General features: G+C 37.5%; 1 protein-coding gene and 1 pseudogene across 12 annotated transcripts in view; both read right to left on the bottom strand.

Moving 5' to 3' along the window:
- Positions 1-19958, bottom strand: part of LOC114205552 (uncharacterized) — a 126486-nt gene that overhangs the window by 33760 nt on the left and 72768 nt on the right. For 8 of the 12 annotated variants that reach the window (XM_088026362.1, XM_088026348.1, XM_088026365.1 and 5 more), the window contains 3 exons: positions 12644-12832; positions 8833-9027; positions 8335-8374 (listed from right to left, as the gene is read on the bottom strand). In XM_088026362.1, the coding sequence (XP_087882488.1) occupies positions 8335-8374; positions 8833-8872 (80 nt within the window). In that variant the 5' untranslated portion in view covers positions 8873-9027; positions 12644-12832. The remainder of the gene's footprint in view (positions 1-8334; positions 8375-8832; positions 9028-12643; positions 12833-19958) is intronic. The other 4 variants (XM_088026359.1, XM_088026357.1, XM_088026363.1 and 1 more) reach the window with 4 other exon arrangements.
- Positions 1046-1506, bottom strand: LOC114205551 (prefoldin subunit 1 pseudogene; annotated as a pseudogene).

Genomic DNA, 19958 nt, shown 5'->3' with positions numbered 1-19958 from the left:
CAAAAACTTCCCTTTCATATTGATGATCACAAAATTCTGTGACTGATCTCTTTCTAAAATGAAGCTGATCAAAATTTTACAGCTGACAAATATGATCAACAGTCACCACATAACCTTAAAGTAATAAAAGCTGAAACAGTTGCACTTCACCCTCTTGAAAACAGACATGACTGAAATATTTGTAAGCCAACAGGCACCAAAGGCATCGCTTCAAACAATGCTCAATAATAGCACCATTTTCCTGGTTCCCAGAGTGGTGAGTGGGTGGCTTAAGACTAGAGCAAAGTAAACCTCTGAGCTTTTATGCTGGGAGTAAATTAAAAAGTATTTATAATGTCACTCATTCGATGCCTCCACACTCATGTGCCATTTACATCATATCATGGTATGCTGCTTTTAAATGCCTTGTTCATTTCTAGGGTCTATGCTTTGTGCCATCAACAAAAGCTAATTGAGGACAAAGATTACGTCAAATCCAATGGATACCTCTTAATTTTATTAGATCTTTCTCCTGTATTTCACATTGCTGCTCATTCAGTCTTCTTAAATTTCTTCTTGCACTTTGCTCCTTGACTTGAAACATTTGATCATTCAATAAATAGTGACTGACCATCTACTATGTGGTAGGTACTGCCCTAGGCCCTGGGAATACCTCTACAAGGAAGAAAGACAAGATTCTGGCTCTTATTGTGTCAACATTCTGGTGTATACAAAAAAGGCAATAAAAAAAGAAATATATGAATTAAATAAGTTCAGATTGTGACAAGTGTTTGCTTGTTTTTTGTGTTTTTTTCTTTTTTTTCTGGCGGGGGGGAACAGATGCTTTTTATTGGTCTAAGCAGCATAACTAGTGATAGGCTTGGGCAGAGCTCCCCTCTGTCCTGGCTCCCAGCTCCCCCCCCCCTGGGAGTTGGTGACTCACCCCCAGAGGAGAAGAGTGTTCTGGGCAGGGGTGGTAGACAGAGCCAGGATAAAAAACCCAGAATTGGGATCTGAAAAGGGATCAGGGTGAAGTAGAAAACATAGGGTCACCAGATTATCCAAATAAAAAGTCCATCAGGGCAGAAGAGAGGATGCTTTCCCCACATGGGCCCCTCTGCCCTTGCCAGGAATGGGAGGGAGCAGGAAGCTTCTGCTAGAGATTTCCTACTGTGCCCTTCGTGCCATCAGCATCTCCCGGGTGCTGTCCTCCGCTTCCTTCACACTCTGCTCCAGGAAGGATTTCTTCTGTTCTAATTCTTTAATTTTTTCTTCTGCTATTTTCTGTTTCTCTAACAGTTGATTGTGAATTACCTCCTTGGACTGAAGAATAAACATTCTTCCTACACCTTCATACATGTGAGTCTCATCTACCAAAGTCATGATCTCTGTATCTATAAGATGTGCATGCTTTTTCATTCTGTTTAGCTGTTCAATCTGTATGTCTGCAAGCTTCACCTTCTGTTGAGTGTCAATAACTTTGGTTTGAAGCTCTGTGAAGGCCTTCTTCAGCTCCTGATCCACGGGAAGTGTTTTTATTTAGGGTTATCAGGAAAAATTTCTCTGAAGAGGTGACTTATATACGCTGAGACTTGAGTGATTAGAATGAATCAGGCTTGCATAGATATAGAAGAAAAGAAAATAGCAGGTACAAAGTCTCAGAGATAGGATTAATCATACCTCATGGCAAGAAGACCAGGGTGTCTTCAGCTGAGTGTCCAGAAGAGAAGTCGTAGAAGGTTCTAGAGAGGCAAGCAGGGGCCGGCTCTCTTGGCCCTTGTTGGTCTTGTCAACACTCTCCCTGCTTCTTCTCTTCTTTTCCTAATCATTCCATCTTAATCTCCTTCATAAGCTTTTCCTGTTCTGCCTTGCTCTCAAATAGTGGTATCCCCCAGATTTCAGTCTTGCCTCTATTCTTTCCCTTCTAGGCTTTTCCTAGGTTATCACCAACCATTTGATGAGAACCACAAAATCATCATGTCCAGTTGTAGACTGTATTGATCGTGATTCTTAAGTCTCAGTGACGGCCACCAAACCATATCAGTGCCAACCTATTAGACTTGTCTAAGTTGCATATCTGTATAACCCATAGCCAGGTAAGCAGGGGTAGTAAAGTTAACATATATGGTAATTATATCTAGGATCAACATATAAGAGTTGTATACAGCACATTCTAACAACTTTAGGAATAATATCGTCTATAGGGAAGCTAATCATGAAAAAAGAAATTTCCTAATATGGAGCTGTTATACCTCTATGGCACTTCTCCCAAGGCAACATGCACATTGTCCCTCTTCTCTCTTAACTTCCCTCATGCTTCCAGGGACAAAGAGAACATCCATCCCTACAAGGTATCTAGTGGATTATTCTGGGCATACATGCTGTAGTTAAGATAATATGCCTTTATACCCCTTCTCCAAAGGAACATGCAAGTTGGATCCAGATAGATGGAATAATGTCATATTGGAATGTTTCTATGACGTTCAATAGTCCTGTAAGTTATTTGGAAAGGCTCCTCCTGGTCATTTCTACTTATTACATAGAAACCAAAAGAGCAAGTCTTGCACTATTTGCTATCTTAGACCTCCATTGCTTTGACACTTGAACTCCCCTGAGTTTTAGGTTCATATATCCAACCTCCTTCTTAGTCTATCCACTTTGATACAGCCAGGAAATGCAAACTCAACAGATCCAACACTGACCCATCACTCTTTTTCAAAAACCTATCCCTATACTCCTCCTATATTTCTGATTCATCTTAATGCTGTGATTGTGTTTTCAGTCATCCATGCCTGAACCTAAGAGTCAATTTAGACTCCTCTCTCTCTCTCTCTCTCTCTCGTCCTCCACATCCAATCAATTGGCAGTCCCATTTTTATATCTCTTAACTATCTCCCCAAATCCATTCCCTTCTCCACACTTTCATAACTTCTATTTAAGTTAGGTCCCATCACCTTTGGCTAGACCATTATGAGAGCCTCCTAACCAGCCTCTCTACTTCCAGTTTTATTATCTCTGAATTCCATCTAGACACTAATGTCATTGAAATCCACTATCTGTGCACACCATTCCCTTGCTGAAACCCCTCCAAAGATTTCCCATTTCCAACAAAATGCCTCTACTAAATGCACAAGGCTCTCCATGGCTTCTTTCTATTCATTTTTGTAGCAGAATCCCACTATAACTTTGTCTTACCCTTTATTTTTTTCCAACAACAGATTTCTTGCATTTCCTCATGCCTTGTGTTGTTTGCTGTCTCCTTGGAATTATTCTTGACATTTCTATTCTTTTCATACCACCAAATCCAATCCAGCAGGAACTCCTATCAACTCTACCTTCAGAATTTATTTGGAATCTTACCACTTTACAGCATCTTTCCTGCAATCAATCTGTTTCTGAAATTTACTGTCTGTCACCCAGATTACTGTGATAGCCTCCTAATTGTGTCCCTGCTTCCACCCTTGTTCCCTGCAGTCTATTCTCCCACAATAAGCCATGGTGATAATTTTCAATGTCAGTCACATCATATCTTTTATCCAATCTTTTCCCATTTTCCTTAGGTATAATCCAGATTCTTTACAATGGTTCATAATGTCTTATATGGTCTGCTACCTTGAACTGATTACTTCTCAGACCTCATCTCCTTTCACTCTCCCCTTTGCTTACTCTTCTCCAGCCACATGGCCTCCCTACCCTTCATGACCATGCCAAGCATGCCCTGCCTCATGGCTGTCACATCTTCCTTAAAAGCTCTTCTCCATACCCACATGGCTTAGTCTATAACTTCCTTCAGGGCCCTCATGAAAGAGTCCTTCTGTGACAACCCTACATAAACTTCCATCTCTTTCTATGGTCCATATTCTGCTTCATTCCCTCCTGATGACCTTTATATCTCTTATCAATACCACTCTATATTTAAGTAAGTTTTTAAAAAATTATTTGTCTCCCCCACAAGAATATAAGCTCGGTGATGGCAGAGATTATTTTCTGCCAAGTTCATCTTCATTCTTCTGAATCTATAATGGTATCTAGTACATAATAGCTGCTCAGCAAATGTTCCCTGAATGAGTGAAAGAAACTCTGTGTCCCACATAAGCTATTTTTCTGCCTGGTGTATTCCACTTTTTCTCTTCTGCTTTCCTTATGTTCATTTTCCTCAGTATAGATGCCATCCCCTCCATAAAGCTTTTCCAGAAACTCTAGTTTGGGCTAGTTGTTCCTCCTCTCTATAACCATAACACTGAATGTGTTATCATCCAGCAATTATTTTTCTATTAAAATGACATAAATCAATGCCTTCCTCTTACAGTAGACTTCAATATCCATAACAAGAGGGAATATGTCTTCATGCAACATATTCAATAAGCATGTATGAAGCATATAGTGCTAGGCTGGAAACATACAACATTGAACAGATAGGCAAGCCCTCGTAGTCATGAGACTTGTAGTCAAATGTCTTACTCAATGATGCACTCCCAACATTTCACTGGCTTGGCACATCTTGGATGACTAATGAATGCCTCTATTTAGAACTTTTATCTTATATCTTACCTTTGGAAAGGGGTCTCTTCTCATATTACCTCTTTATCTTTCATCAGAATAAAGGGTACAAAATTTGAAGATGCTAACTTCGGTTTTCCTTTGTAGTTCAAAACCCTGCTCTAATTCCAAAAGTCGAAGGCATTCATGCATTTTTTCCAGGAACAGGAGGACCAAAAGACCCCAAAGTCAATAAAGAAGTAAATTGAGCTTCTAATCTGTTTACTTTTCAGCAACTTTATTGATATACAATTGACATACACTAAAATGTACCCATTTTAAGTGTACATTTTGATGAGTTTTGACTTATTTATTAACCCATGCAACTATGAAGAGAGGTAACTTTTCCTTCACCTCAGAAAGTTCTCTTGCCTCCTTCCCGGCCAACCACACCAACACCCCTTGCCCAAGGGAACTACTGTACTGACTTCTGTTTGTTTAAATATGATTGGTCTTCTCTAGTTTCACATAAAGGGAATCATTCAGTAGGTAATATCTTGGATCTGAACTACTTTTAATGTTTTTGAGATTCATCTATAGTGTTGCTTGGTAGAATGTATTTTGTTCCCTTTGGTTGCTGAGTAGTATTCCATTGTATCTATATACCACAATTTGTTTGTCCATTCATCAGTGGATGGATATTTGGGTTATTTCCAATTTGGGACAACTATGAATAAAGCTGCCACGAATGTCTGCATATGAGTCTTTGATAGATAACATTTTTATTTCTTTTGGACAAATACTTAGAAGTGGAAATGTTGGGTCATATGATAAGTGTCAGTTTAATTTAATGAGAGACTGCCAAACTGTTTTCCAATCTGACCGAACCATTTTTCATTCCCACCAGCAAAGTATTAGAATTCCAGTTGCTTTGCATCCTAGCCAGTACTTCTTATTGCCATTCTCTTTTATTTATGTTAATCTATTTCTTATAGTTTTCAGAGCAGACTAGTATCTTCATAACTAGTGCCAAGTTAGGGAACACTCAAGCCTTATAGAATAACAAGAACCAATCCGCAGATGTATTCTCATAGGCAACTTGCTGAAGCCTGATATTAGTTAAGGCTGGTACAAAGAAAGTAACCAAGATTTTCTGAGCCCCAAAAGCTGAAAGGGGGCAAAAAAAACCCTAAGAAGACTTTGAGGTTCAGAAGGATACAGAAGATAAGAATGCAACCAGAGATCATGGTTGAGCCACAAGCTTTAGTAGGGGAAATACAGGATTAGTTTCCTGCAAGGTGCTGGTCACAACATTTTCATCAACCAATCAGTACATAACCTCATTTTTATGTATGTTTCTGCTTAAGAACATCTTCTTTAATATATACTGTTGAATCCTAAAGATTGAACTCATGGCCAACAGCACTAGAACTCATGCCTGAATAAAGCTTATCTAACACAAAATTTTCTTCATAAGGGACATCATAGCCTTCTTGCTCTTGGGAAAGTTAGACAGCACTTCAGTGCTTAAGCTGTGTTTGGGCGCCATTTTAAATAGCAAAATCACCAACATTGCCAAAAAAAAAAAAATGTGGCACCAAACAGACCATGAAAAGACTACTTGTTTACAGTATGAGAACTGAACAAGAAGACAGAATGTTGCCCTGCTCAACCTTAGCTGGGAAGGTGCACGTCCGGTGACAAGAAATTGCATGTCCACAAATGACTGTGAACACGCCACAAGGACTGAGTTTGAGGTTACAGATAAATTTTAGCAAGTAGGCAAATTTGCAAATATAGAATCCGCAAATAATGAGGATCAACTATGTGTGTGTTAGTGTGTGCATGTACCATAGATAGTATGCTCCGTGAAGATATGAATATTGCTGATATCGCTGATAGACCTGCAGAAAGAAAATTAGCTCTCTGTGGATACTCAATTCACATTGAATAATCAGTCATTTTTGGTCCAACATTAGTAGATCAAAGGTATTTAACCAAGACCCTGTTTCTCTGCAGAGGTGTTTGTAAATTATAATCATTTAACCTCAGACATTCTCTAGATTAGCTGAAGTGCTTTACACAGGTGATGCTTAACTTTCTGAAATAACAATTGCATCCAAAATACTAATATCCCACAGTTCAGAATCAGTCACTTTATCATTATACATCAATTTACCAGGCTTAGAAACCTTATTGCTTCGGGTTGGGTCTTTGTGGCCCTTCCTTAAGGAACCTCAGAATCAGGTCTTTGTGAGATCATACTTAATTAGCACCCCAATTTTCCCTTTCACTACCTAGCCCTCCCCTTTCTAGAAGGAGCCAATATAGTACTATACTCTTCTATATTTTAAATAAATCTATGTTGTCACCTATACCAAATGTAGACTGCTTTTTCTATAGTTTTAATTTTTTTTTTCTTATTGCCTCAGGGAAGATGTATAATAACTGGCCATTCATTCACTTATTTTTTTTTATTTTTTTAATTATTTATTTTTTTGAGAGAGAGAGAGCATGCACAAGTAGAGGGGACGAGCAAAGGGAGAGGAAGAAGCAGACTCCCTTTTTAGCAGGGAGCCTGACACAGGGTTCCATCCCAGGACCCTGGGATCATGACCTGAGCCAAAGGCAGGCACTTAACCGACTGAACCACCCGGGCACCCCCACTTCACTTATTTTTAAAAATTATTTAGGAATTGAGGATTGAATGATGATATGTCCTTGATCACCATCATGCTCTGTGCAAGAATCTGTCATATACCTAAATGCCACCCAGCCAGCTCTCTGCTGGTCTAAGAGTCTTGACTCATATTTCCCAAACTTTGAGTCATCTTCGTTTCTTTTCTACTATCTTCTTTCTTCTTCTGACGATCTTTCTTGGCTCAAAAACCTAGAACTGAATGCAATAAATATCTGACCTACTGCAGGTGAAACCAACAATAGCAACGACAAATTCTTGGGATTTGAGATAGAGAAAGTTTACATTTTCCTAACTATAAAATTAGTGAATTTTATTGTCCCAATGTATTTGACAAAGTTTTTAAGCTTATAAGAAAGAGAATAACATTATAAAAATCACCTCTGATCCTAGCAACCAAAGATCATCCTTTTTACAATGTTCTGAATGTTCTCCTACGCATCTTGTTTCAGACTGACAATTTGTGTATTTCTTGCCTTTTCCACTGTCCCATAGTTTAAATTACTTATAAATATAATATTCTTTTATAATGACATCATAATTTAATCAATCATTCCTGTGCTGTTAGACAAATAAATTCCTTGCAGTTAAATATCATTGCAAAAGATTAGCTTGCTTTCCCAAGTGAAGCCTTAGTCATTTCTGCCGTGGTTGAAAATGGCCTGTTATTTCTGATTGGAATACACAGTGTTAAATTTATTCTTGGAGAATATAATACTCTGTTTTTTTGCTTCCACTTGTGTTTACCAAGGTCACTTCAAATTTATTCCTACTAAAGGTGTGAATTTAGCAATGGAACTTTAAGTTGCTTTATTATAAATAAGTGACATTTGAGCAGAAAATATATAGAAGGACATCGCTGCTATAAACAAAACAAACAAAAAATATTCTTTTAAAAATAATGTTAGAATAATGCCAAAAATGAGCATGGAGCTTATATATGCTAGACTTCAAATTAGGCAGTAAAGATAACAGTGCAGTGTATTTAGGGCAGCCCGTTTCACAATAGATTATATATTTTATATCATGCATGATAACTAAAAGAAATTTGAGCTCTTATTACTCAGAGCTCATGAAACAAGATCTACTTTTTCAAATGTAAACATTTACTCACTAATTTTAATCATGGCAACCATTCTCACCCCTTAATATTTATTGAGCCCCTCCCCAACACTCACCTCAAGGAACATGGCGATGTACCAGCTTGCTTTGTATTTGCTGCAAATAACAATTAAAAAGTCAAGAGAATTTTTATTTTGAAGAAAATTGTTAACCCACTGCTAAGAGGTAAAATGTGCTCTCTTTATCTCATTAAGGTCAAGAAATCAATAGAACCTCAAGTATGGTCACCTAAGAGTATAGAATGTATTATAAAGCTTATGTGGTAAGAACAGGAGTAGAAGAACCAAGTAGCCGCTTGGCTCAGGCAGCGTCTCTCTGTCTCTCTGTCTCTGTCTGTCTCTCTCTCCACTGTTGGGTATGGATGGAGTAAGAGAAAGAATGTGTTCTGGGAAACAGTTTATGACAAAGGACTGTGATACAAACATAAGAAATAGGCCTCATGAGACCCCAGACCAAAGGAGGATGTTGAAAAATACCTAAATGTGGGTGATTTTCCACGGAAATAAATCCCACCCACCATTCCTCAGAATATGCATGCGGTCAGATTGCACTACCCTGTCTCCTTGAAGTGAGGTGTAGTGATGCCACTCGCATGGGCCAGTGAAACAGAAGGATGTACGAGCCTCATCACTTCCAGGCGGCAGCTTGAAGAACATTGCACAAGTTCTCCATGGCTCCTCTCTGTTTCCGCTGTGATCCTGGATTCACATTTTGAGATGTTGCCTCCATCCACCTGGGTTCACGAGTGACTATAATGAGGAGAGTCGCATTGCTAATTTGTTTGGGAAATGTGGCATGCACACGAAATAAATTTTTGTTGTTTTAAGCCACGGAGATTTTGGAGTTTTTACTAGGGCATAGCCCTAATTTATCCTGACCGATAACCAGCCCTGTGAAAGAAATCTCTAGCAACAAAACATAAATTGTTTCTTGTTCTCAGAATAACTTCATCTGCAAAGGACCAAGTAGAACTGTGGTCTGCTCTGGGGTCTTGTGACTTATTTGAAATGTGCCCCTGGCAGGCACAGAAGACTTGTAGAACATTCCTTATTCTGAGGTAAAATCCCCTTCTTAATTCATTTTCTTTTTTCCTCTTTTCATATTCATTCACTCCACAAACATTTATTTGTTACCTAATATGAGCAAAGTGAGCTAGAGATTATCTTCAGAGATGACAGGAACCTGGTACTTGAAGACTTTATCACCTAAGGCAGGGGATAAACTATTTCCAAACATTAGCATATAAAGTAGGAAGTGAACTTTGCTCCCGTAACTCAATACTTTGAAACAATTATTTAATTTGCTGCATACCTTTCAGAATTTCAATGCACATAAGAATAGTTTTCCTTTTACAGAAATGGAAATGGATTCTACGTGGTTGTCTGGAACCTGAGTTTTTCTGCCACTTCTGGAGCTTTTTTCCACATGAATACACCTAGATCAACCTCATTATTTTTTTAACAGCTGTTTTGTGTTACATTTAGAAATATCTTAGTTATGTAACCAAGCTTTCTAGGGTACATGTCTTTTAAAAGTATTTATTTATTTATAAAATCATCTTATTTATAAAATACATTTAACTACAAAAGTGACATATGTTGATTCAAACTGAATGGAAGGATATTAAGGAAAAGAAAAACCCATCTCAGATCCTAATTCAAAGGTGCTTAAGGTAAAAAAAAAAAAAAAGGCTTATTTTATCTTTTATCTCTATATTAATTTGTTTCTTATTTAACTGAAATGTCCATGGATCTTACTCTGAATATATAAGCTCTGCTTCTTCCTTATGCTTTGTTTCATCTATCATAATATTCAGATGGCACAGCTGTTCCAATGTACATTTTTCCAGACACACATCCAGAAAAAAAGAGTTTACACTCTCAGCATCTCACAAACAAGTGCCAAGACTGACTCTGACTTGACCAGCTTGTAACTCATAATGTCCCTGACACATTAGTGTGGCTGGTGGAATTGGATGGGCCATTTGACCAGGCTTGGGCACTATGCTCCTATCTGCAGTCACAGTGATAAATAACCTGCCCAAAACATATGACTTGAGTGAGAGAGAAGGGTGTGACTTTATAAAAAGGAGGAACAATAAGAGTTCTTAGCCAAGAAATAAACACTACAGCCCCTGCCTACCTCTCTGGAGCCCTGGTAACTCTGCATACATGGTATCACTCTTAGCAATCACTCCTGTATTCTTTTATAAATTTCCTATGCGTACACAAGACATACACAAATGGGACCACATTACATTTTTTTTGCTATCCTATATTTCATTAATAACCCATTCTAGACTTTCCAGATTAGTCCAAAGAAATCTACTTCATGCCTTTCAGTGGCTATATAATAGTCCATTACAAGTATGTACTGTAATTCATTTAAATAACCTCTGATTTAGGGATATTTGGTTTTTTTCAGGGTAGTCAGTACAAATATTGTCCCATTGAACATATTCGTACATAAATTTAGATGCATCTGTTCAAGTTTATCTCTACATTAAAATCCTAGATAAAAAATTACTAGGTCAAAGAGGATGTGCATTTAAAATGTGAGTAGATATGGTCAAAAATACAAATAAAATTAGTGGTTGAACGTGTTTGCACTCCTTTCGAGTGTATGAGAATGCTTGAGTCTCATTATACCCTTGCAGTTTTGCTCAAATGATGACTAAAAAGCAGTGTTTTTATTTTATTTTGTATGTCACGGGCCACATGAATGCCATTACTTGTGAATTGCCAGTTTCCATGCTTATTTTTCTTCTGGGTATAAAATTTCTCTTATTGAGTTCTTCATATATTAAGAAGATTAGCACCTACTCTGCTCTGTTAAAACATTTTTTGGGGACTTTTGACTCTTTATTTTTTATGGTATTTTTTGTTGTATCAAACTTTTAAAATTTTTATGCATTTAAATGTGTCAGTCTCTTTCCCTTGCAATTTCTGGGTTTTGTAGGTTACTTAAAAATCACTTCGAATGTACACAAAACTCACTGGGTTTTCCTCTATTCCTCTAATGCCACTTTTTCATTGAAGTCATTGATCAGTCTGAAATTATTGTTAGTCTTGGTATGTGGAAGTCATTAATCATCTGTTTCTTTCTTCTTCCAGATACATGGTAGATGGCACATACCCAACTATAGCAGGTTGGGGCCATGTAACTAGTTCTGCGTAATCATTTGTAAATGGAAGTTGACACAGATCACCCTGGTCAGGCTATTTAATTGCCAGTGCAAGGCCTTACTTTTCCCTCTGATACATCATTGGCCAAGTTTGAGGTAGTGGCTTTCCACCAACTTGGGCCTTTTGAATTAACACAATCCACAGAGGTCCCCCCCCCCGACAACCATAAGTGAAAAATAAACTTTTGTGGCACTGAGCCACTAACACTTGGTCACTTTTTAACTGCAGCATAACCAACCCTACCCCAACTGACACAAGAGATCAAGTACTGTTCTGGAATTTTTTAAAAAATAAACACTCATTTGTCCTGAATGTCCTACCTTTTCTCTTGGGTGCAGTTTTATAGCATATGGTATCAGAGCCTCTCCCACATCACCTCCCTGTTAGTATCTGTTTGTCCTTGGCCCAACTTCCAGCTCCTACCATTAGCAACTCTTTGCTGAGGGTGTCCTCCTATTAATGGAACTCACTCTACCATGTGTCCAACAGGTTGGAAGTTACTGGAATTCATGCCTCCAGGAGCAACTCTCAAGCAATATCTCAGGAATGTTGGAGTATAAATAAATGCTGTCACTCCCTTACTCCTTAGGTGGGATAACTCTAAAGTAGAATAACTTACATGAGCTTCCAGAGCTTCTCTAGTGGGAATTATGCTTCATAACACTGTGCTCAGTATTTATCTGATTACAACTTTGGCAACCCAGGGTGTTCACACTCAAAGGAAATATAGAGGAGGTAACATGACAGCAGTTATCAGAACTTAACGTGAACCATGACCTGGAAACTTTCAAGTATCAGTAGACAGAATCATTTCCAAAATGGTAACAAGCCAGTCAACTATCCCATATTTATTTGCATTTAGTGTTTATATTTAACCTTTTTTGTTGTTAAATCTATTCAAATTATATTTGAAATTTTCTTTCAACAAAGATCTCTCAATTTTAAACTGAATGGTTGAATTTTAGTTAAGGTATATTTATATAAATTAAGAACAGCTAGTATATGGGTGGCCAGAAAGGCACAGATATCATTCAAAGATAATATGGTAATTCTTGAGGTATTATTAACTGAATTAAATCTTTAAATATATTTTTATTGGTGATAAAGTTCAAATAAGAAGAAATTTTTTTTTGAATGAAAGATAATGTAATGGTATCCAAAGGATTGAATATTTAGTTACCTCAATTAATTCAAAGCTCATCTAATGTCTCCCATGAGAAGGGCATTTCAGGAATGCAGAAGTCTAAGTTGTGAAATTGATACCTTTCCACCATGAGTTAATCAGCATCCTCAGAGTTGAACAGGTGTCAGATGAGAAAGTTCAGGCTTTGCTGACCCAGGGCGGCAGGAAACCAACAAACTGAAGTCCCTATAATATATTACCAGATGGCAAATCAACAATCAAAACACTATTTCAAGTGATAGTTTTTAATATTTTGTCATAAGCCAATAGTGCTCTGTCTTAGAGAAAAGGAGTTTTGAGAAAGTCAGAGAGAAAAATCCACGTGAGCAGTTTACATGAGATTACGGCTGTAGGAGGAATTTTTCCACTACTCGCAGAGCCAGGAAAAAAAATCTTTGGTTTTTGTTTTTTGCAGAATTTGCAAAAACAATAACTTTAAATCAGCCCTCCCGATCTACCACAGGCTCTGGGTAATTATCCCCAATAGGTTCCTTTTAGTGAGTCACTTTCTATTTTTTTCTTCAAAAGTAGTTTCTTTTTGACATTTTTATGCAGTCTTTCTGTTTGCTAAAATAACAGAAGTCTCCTATTACAAAAACATCAACAACTGTCAGGGATTTTGTTTCTCCAGAGCTCAGCTCTCAAGCCTCCTGACACAGGGGCTAACATGGCAATCTGAGTTGTGAATTTCATACAGATCCCTCTTTTTCTTTAGCAAATTAATGAACTGAAATTGAGACGGGCCTACCGTTCTGTTTAATTGTTAAATACCTATGCTGCATACCTGAAGTGTTTGGGAGTTCCCTAGAAGATTTTACTTTTCTATTCTGATCTTAAAGAACCCAGTGTGAGGGAAAAAAAAAAAAATCAAGTAATGAGAAAAATCTGCTTCTGGCCAGGATGGAGAAAAAAGAACCGATTTACTCTTTCACCAGAAATAACCAAAAATTAGACAAAAATATATGAAGCAATGGTTTTTAAGCCATTGGATCATCAGGTAATGAAGGATATTGATCCTTGAAATGTGAGAAACATGTGAAGTGAAGCCTATGTTGCTCCACCTACTACCTTACTGAAGTTTCCTGGGCATATCCAGAGAGGGAGCACCAAGATTAGAGCTGACACCTTGATTTGAGGAGATTGAGGTGAGAGTCTGAGGAGACAGACAGTAAAGAGGTGCACAGAGAGAGCACCACAGATATCTACAGAGTATCCCCCCTTAAATACTCAGCTGAATACAGATCAGTGTGTATATGTGAGGAAACTACCTGAGGCCAAAGAAAGAATCACCCCAGACAATTAGAGGTACCAGTGCCCAGTGAACACCTAGGGGTAAGAACAATGCCTGTGCCCATCAGGCAGATTGGAAACCTCAAGATTTACAGGGCATTGAATATAGCACTCAGAAGGATCTTTCCTCAGTTAATTATCTACTGATAATTATCAGTAGATAATTAACCCATGACTAAACCCTACACTGGTTCTGCCTTGCAATTATTAAAAGCAAAACCAGAAAGGACCAAACTGTTTCTAAGTAACTTAACTCTGTCTTAGAACAAAGCTCAAGGGTCTTTCTAAGAACACAAATATATCAGCATCCCACAAGATAAAATTTACAATGTCTGGTACCCAATCAAAGGGTCCAGGGAAGTGACACCACCAGGATGGCAAAATAGGTTGTTCCTGACTCTTCTCCCTTCACAAGAAGAACTATTCAAGAACAAGACACCCCTGAGAGAATATTAGAACATGGGGGTGAGGCACAAGCACCCTCCTGCACCACAGAGACCAAGGCAGATTGCATTAGAAGGGACAAGAGAAGCAGCTACATGTTGACAGAATTGTCCCTCCCCCAAGACAGTGCAGCACCATGCAGAGGTCTCTCCCAAGCCTCCAGTTTCTCCGGCGGAAACAGAGAACCCAGAGGGGGACAACCACCACCCCGCCCCCAGCATTGGGGTTACTTTGTAGGAGCTCCTGCCATGACCTTGCATCAGGGAGATTGCAAGAAAATCTGTGGGGCTTAATCTCTGGGAATCTGACTGTGATGGAGAAGGTGGGAAGGGGCTTGCCACAGCTAGCACATGGAACTTGGCAGACAGAGTTCATACCTACAGTGCCCAAATAGTAATCCCAACCAGTAGCTTTGCTCATCTGCTGAATGAAATCAGGGGTACACTCTGACCAAGGAACTTGGCTGAGTGTAGATCTGCCTGATTCACATCCTCAAATGGGAAGTTTTTCCTGTTGTAGAGCCTGGTTGGCCCACACTCAGACAAGGTGCTGAGTCACAGCTCCACCAGCTATGGAGAGTGTCATCCAGGCCTATCTGACCAGAAGGGCTGGTGATAACTCCTGGAAGCAATGAAACCCAGTGGAGCTTCAGCCAAAAGATGGATGGTAAGAGCTGATCACTCACAGAGCAAAGCCAGTACTGGGCATAGAGTGGTCCTGTGTTACTCATTGGCAGAGGGATTAATTCATAGCCAAGGCTGAGGGTAGCTCTAGCCCCTTCCAACTAGAGAGACTGTTTGGGAAACTGAGAGAAACCCAGGTGGCCTGTCCTCTTACGATCTAGGCAAAGGGGCTAAGACATAGCCTCACTGACTGTGGATAGTGTCTTTCAGCCTTATCTGAACGGAAGAGTTGGCAACATCTCCGAGAGGCTGTGCTGACCCAGCAACACTTGAGCCTAGAAGAGGGCAGGCAAGCTGATAGTTTACAGAACAAAGCCAGTGGCCCTCTCCAGCCAGGAAACTTGGGTGCAGGTCAGTTAAGACATAAAATGCTTTATTGATTTTAGAGATGCTTCTCCTGCTGTGCCCAGGCAGGAAACTTAATTCGTAGCCCTGCTCATTACTAATATAGCCTTCAGCCTGTCCAGCCAGAGAATCTAACCAAAGCACATAGAAAGCTGCATAGCCAATTCAACAGCCTTACATATGGTGGCACTTGAACAGAGAGTACAGCCCATTGCTTCCCCTGCCTGCAGAGCAAGCCAGGAGCCTCACCTAACCAGAGAATTCAGTGTACACTGTAACCTTATTTGGATTCCAAACAATGAGCCATACAGGCCCTGGGTCCTGTCCTGTCGCCGTACCAGGGCAAAAAAAGCTAAGTCATAGTCCTGACTACTACTAAATATCGTACCAAGTCCTAACCATCTAGTAAGTCCTGACTACTACTAAATATAGTACCAAGTCCTAACCATCTAGTAACCTCAGACAACTGCAGAGCTCATCATCCAGACTCACCTGAATAAGGAACAAAGCCAAAGTCCTACCCAACCGTTCTCAGCCAGTGGCACATCCTCCCATCTTCTACCTCAGAGCTCGAACAGTAGCCTCACCCAAAATTAGACCATAATAGTAGGCCCCATCTGCCCAAGGACATTACCAGCAAACACACCCAGAAACCCAAACTGAGCTGACTGGTAAAAAACTGTCTCTGCCAGAACAAACCTGTAAGGTCTGGAAGAGGAGCCCAATTACATAAATGTGCAAATACCAACATAAGGAATTAAAGATCACTAAAAATCATGTAAAGGAAACACCACCAAAGGAAACTAGTAATGCTCCAATAACTGATTCTACAAAAATGGAGATTTATGAAATGTCAATCAAGGAATTCAGAATAATCTCTTAAGGAAGTTTAATGACCTACAAGGAAACACAGACAACTAAATGAACTTAGGAAAACAATGCATGAACAAAATGAGAAGTTTGACCAGGAAATAGCAACCATCAAAGAAATAAAAAAAAACAAAACAGAAATCCTGGAGTTGAAAAATACAATAGCTGAACTAAAGAGTTCAACAGAGTTTCAAAAGTAGAGTCAACCATGCAGAAGAAAGAATCAGAGACCTGGAGGATAAGCCATTAAAAATTACCCAAATAGAGGAGCACACACACCAAAAAAAAGATGAAAAAGAGTGAAGAAAGCCTACAGAAATTATAGGATGCAATGAAAAGAAACAATATTTGCATTATGAAAATTCCAGAATGAGAAGAGAAAGAGAAGAGGACAGAAAGTATATTTAAAGTACTAATGGTTGAAAACATCCTGATTCTGGAGAATATTATGGACATCCAGATCCATGAGACCCAAAGGATCCCTAATAGGTTGAAACTAACTAGGGCTACACTGAGGCATGCTATAATTAAATTGTCCGAAGTTAAAGACAAAGAAAGAACTTTAAGAGCAGCAAGAGAAAAGAGAGAAGTTATGTGCAATCCCCATAAAATTATAGGCAGATTTCTCAACAGAAACAACAAACTTTTCAAGCCAGGAAAGAATGAGATGACATTTTCAAAATACTTTTTTCTTTCAAAGAGAAAAAGTTTCCAGATACACAAACAAACAGGAAAATATGATCCATAATGAGGATATAAATCAATCAATGGAATCTGATTAAGAATTAACCACAGATGTTAGAGTTAGCAAAGAAGGACATTAAAATGGCTATTATAACTGTATTCCATATGTTCTAAAAGTTAAGCAAAAACATGGAAGTATAAGAAAGATTGATGTCAAACTTCTAGTGATGAAAATTACAATGTGTGAGATGAAAAATACACTTTCTAGAATTAACAGTAGATTAGAGATTGCAGAAGAAAAGATTAGTGAATTTGAAGGTATAGTAATAGAAACAATCCAAAATCAAACATAAAGAGAGAACTTTTAAAAATTGGATGGAGTATTGATGAAGTGTGGGACAGCCTCAAGAAGTCTAGTATATGAATAATTGGAGTCATAATGGGAATGGGGTAAAAAATTTTGAAGAAATTATGGATGAAAAATTTCCAAATTTGTGGGTGCCTAGGGGGCTCAGTCGGTTAAGTGTCTGCCTTCGGCTCAGGTCATGATCCCAGAGTCCTGGGATCAAGTCCCATATCGGGCTCCCAGCTCTGCAGGGAACCTGCTTCTCACTCTCCCTTTGCCTGTTGCTCTCCCTGCTTGTGTGCTCTTTCTCTTTCTCTTTCTCTCTGTCAAATAAATAAATAAAATATTTTTTAAAATTTTCCAAATTCGCTAAAAACTATAAACACACATATCCAAGAAGCTAAAGAAACAAAGAAAATGATACCAAGGCACAGCATAACCAAATAGAACAAAACCAGTGATAAACAGAAAACCTTAAAAGCAATCAGAGAAAAAGATATGTACAGAGGAACAAAGGAAAGAATAACAGTAGATTTTGTTGCAAACAATAGAAGAGAAAAAAAACAGAGCAGAGTATTGAAAAGAAAAATATCTGTCATTCTAGAATTCTATACCTTTTGTAAAGGTCTTTCAAAGATAAAAACAAAATAAAGCTTTTTTCAAACATATGAAAGCTGAAAGAATTCATAAATTTCTTTGAGAAGATGAGCAAAATTGATAGATTTCTAGACTAATCAGGAAAAGAGAAAATATAAATGGTTGATATCAGAAACGAGAGAGGTGATATCACTACAGACTTTACAAATATCAAAATACAAAGGGAATATTAAAGACAACTTTATACCAATAAACTCTACAACTGAATGGTAATTGACAAATTCTTTGAAAGATACAGACCACCAAAGTTCACTTAAGAAAAAACTAGGTAACATAAATAGCCCTCCATTTATTAAAGAAATTTAATTTGTAATTTAAAAACTTTCCACAAAGAAATTCCAAGGCCTACATGGCTTCATTGGATAGTTCTATCAAAGGTTTAAGGAAGAAGTAATATCAATTCTACACAAATACTTTCACATAATTGAAAAGGAGAAATACTCCCCAACTCATTCTATGAAGACTGAAGTGCCCTGATATCAAAAACAGATGGAGATATTACAAGAGAAAATACTGCAGACCAATACTCCTCATGATCACAGGTTAAAAATTTCTTGCCAGAATTTGAGCAAATTAAATCCAACATTATATAAAAAGATAATATATCATGACCAAGTATGGCAGGTTATGCGAGGTTGGTTTAACAATAGAAAATTATCAATGTATTTCATAATAACAAAACAAACAAGAGAAAGAAAAATTATATGGCCATCTCAATATTCAGAAGAAAGCATCTGATAAATTTCAACATATATTCCTGATAAAAACTCTCAGAAAACTAGGAAAAGAAGGGAACTTCCTCAATTTTATGAAGGGCATCTACAAAAATACAGCTAAAAAACTTCAAATATAGCTTTAATAAGATTAGAAACAAAGCACCACTTCTCTTCAGTATTGTATTGGAATTTCTAGTCAGTGCAATAAAGCAAGAAAAATAAATAAAATGCATCCAGATTGGAAAGGGGAAATAAAACTGTCTTTATTCACAAAGAACATAACTGTTTATGTATAAACTCCACTGGAATCTATAAAAAACAACTAGAACTGTTGAGTTTAGGAAATGTTTCAGGAAAAAAATATCAATATATAAAAATCAATTGTATTTTTAAATATCAGCCATAACAATCAGAAATTGAAATTTAGAAAATAATGCCATCAAAAAATATAAAATAATTAGGGATAAATCTGACAAAAGAAAGATGTGTGCACTGAAAACTATAAAACATTACTGAGAATAATTAAAGAAGGTCTAACTAAGTGGAGAGAGATACGCATTCACTGAAGACTCAATAATGTTAAGAAATCCATTTTCTCCAAAGTGATCCACAAATTTAAAACAATTCCAATTAAAATCCCAACAGGCTTTCTTATAAGAAATTGACTCATTCTGAAATTAATAAAAGAATTCAAAGGACCTAGAATAGCCAAAACAATGCGGGAAAAGATGAACAAATTTAGAGAATTAACACTTATTATGAAGCTACAATATTTAAAATAGTTTGGTATTGGTATAAAAATAGACAAATAGAGGAAAAGAACAGAATAGAGTCCAGATACAGACCCACACTATATACAGATAAATGATTTTGACGAGGTTTCAAAAGCAATTGAGTAGAAAGATTAGTCTGTTCAACAAATGGTGCTGGAATAATTGAATATATATATATATCCAATTTTATATATATATATCATGGATATGTACACATATCTATGTATATATGTATGATCCATTTTTCATAACATAAAATTAACTAAGCATGGATCATAGACCTAAATGTAAAATTTAAACCTATAAAACCTCCAGGAGCAAACTTTTTTGGCTTTGGATTAGATAAGGTTTTCTTAGCTATGACGCCAAAAGCACAATCTGTAAAAGAAATATTGACAAATTGAACATCGTCAAAATTAAAATCTTCTGCTTTTTGAAATAGACTGTTACCAAAATGAAAAGACAAGCTACAGACTTAGAAAATATATTTGCAAATCACATATC

This window comes from Eumetopias jubatus, unplaced genomic scaffold (assembly GCF_037043125.1).
Source record: "Eumetopias jubatus isolate StellerSeaLion01/CBP00866 unplaced genomic scaffold, mEumJub1_p1.0 scaffold_1, whole genome shotgun sequence".
Taxonomy (NCBI): Eukaryota; Metazoa; Chordata; class Mammalia; order Carnivora; family Otariidae; genus Eumetopias; species Eumetopias jubatus.
The sequence above is the reverse complement of the archived record's forward strand: the minus strand, read 5'-3'. Positions and strand labels throughout refer to the sequence as shown.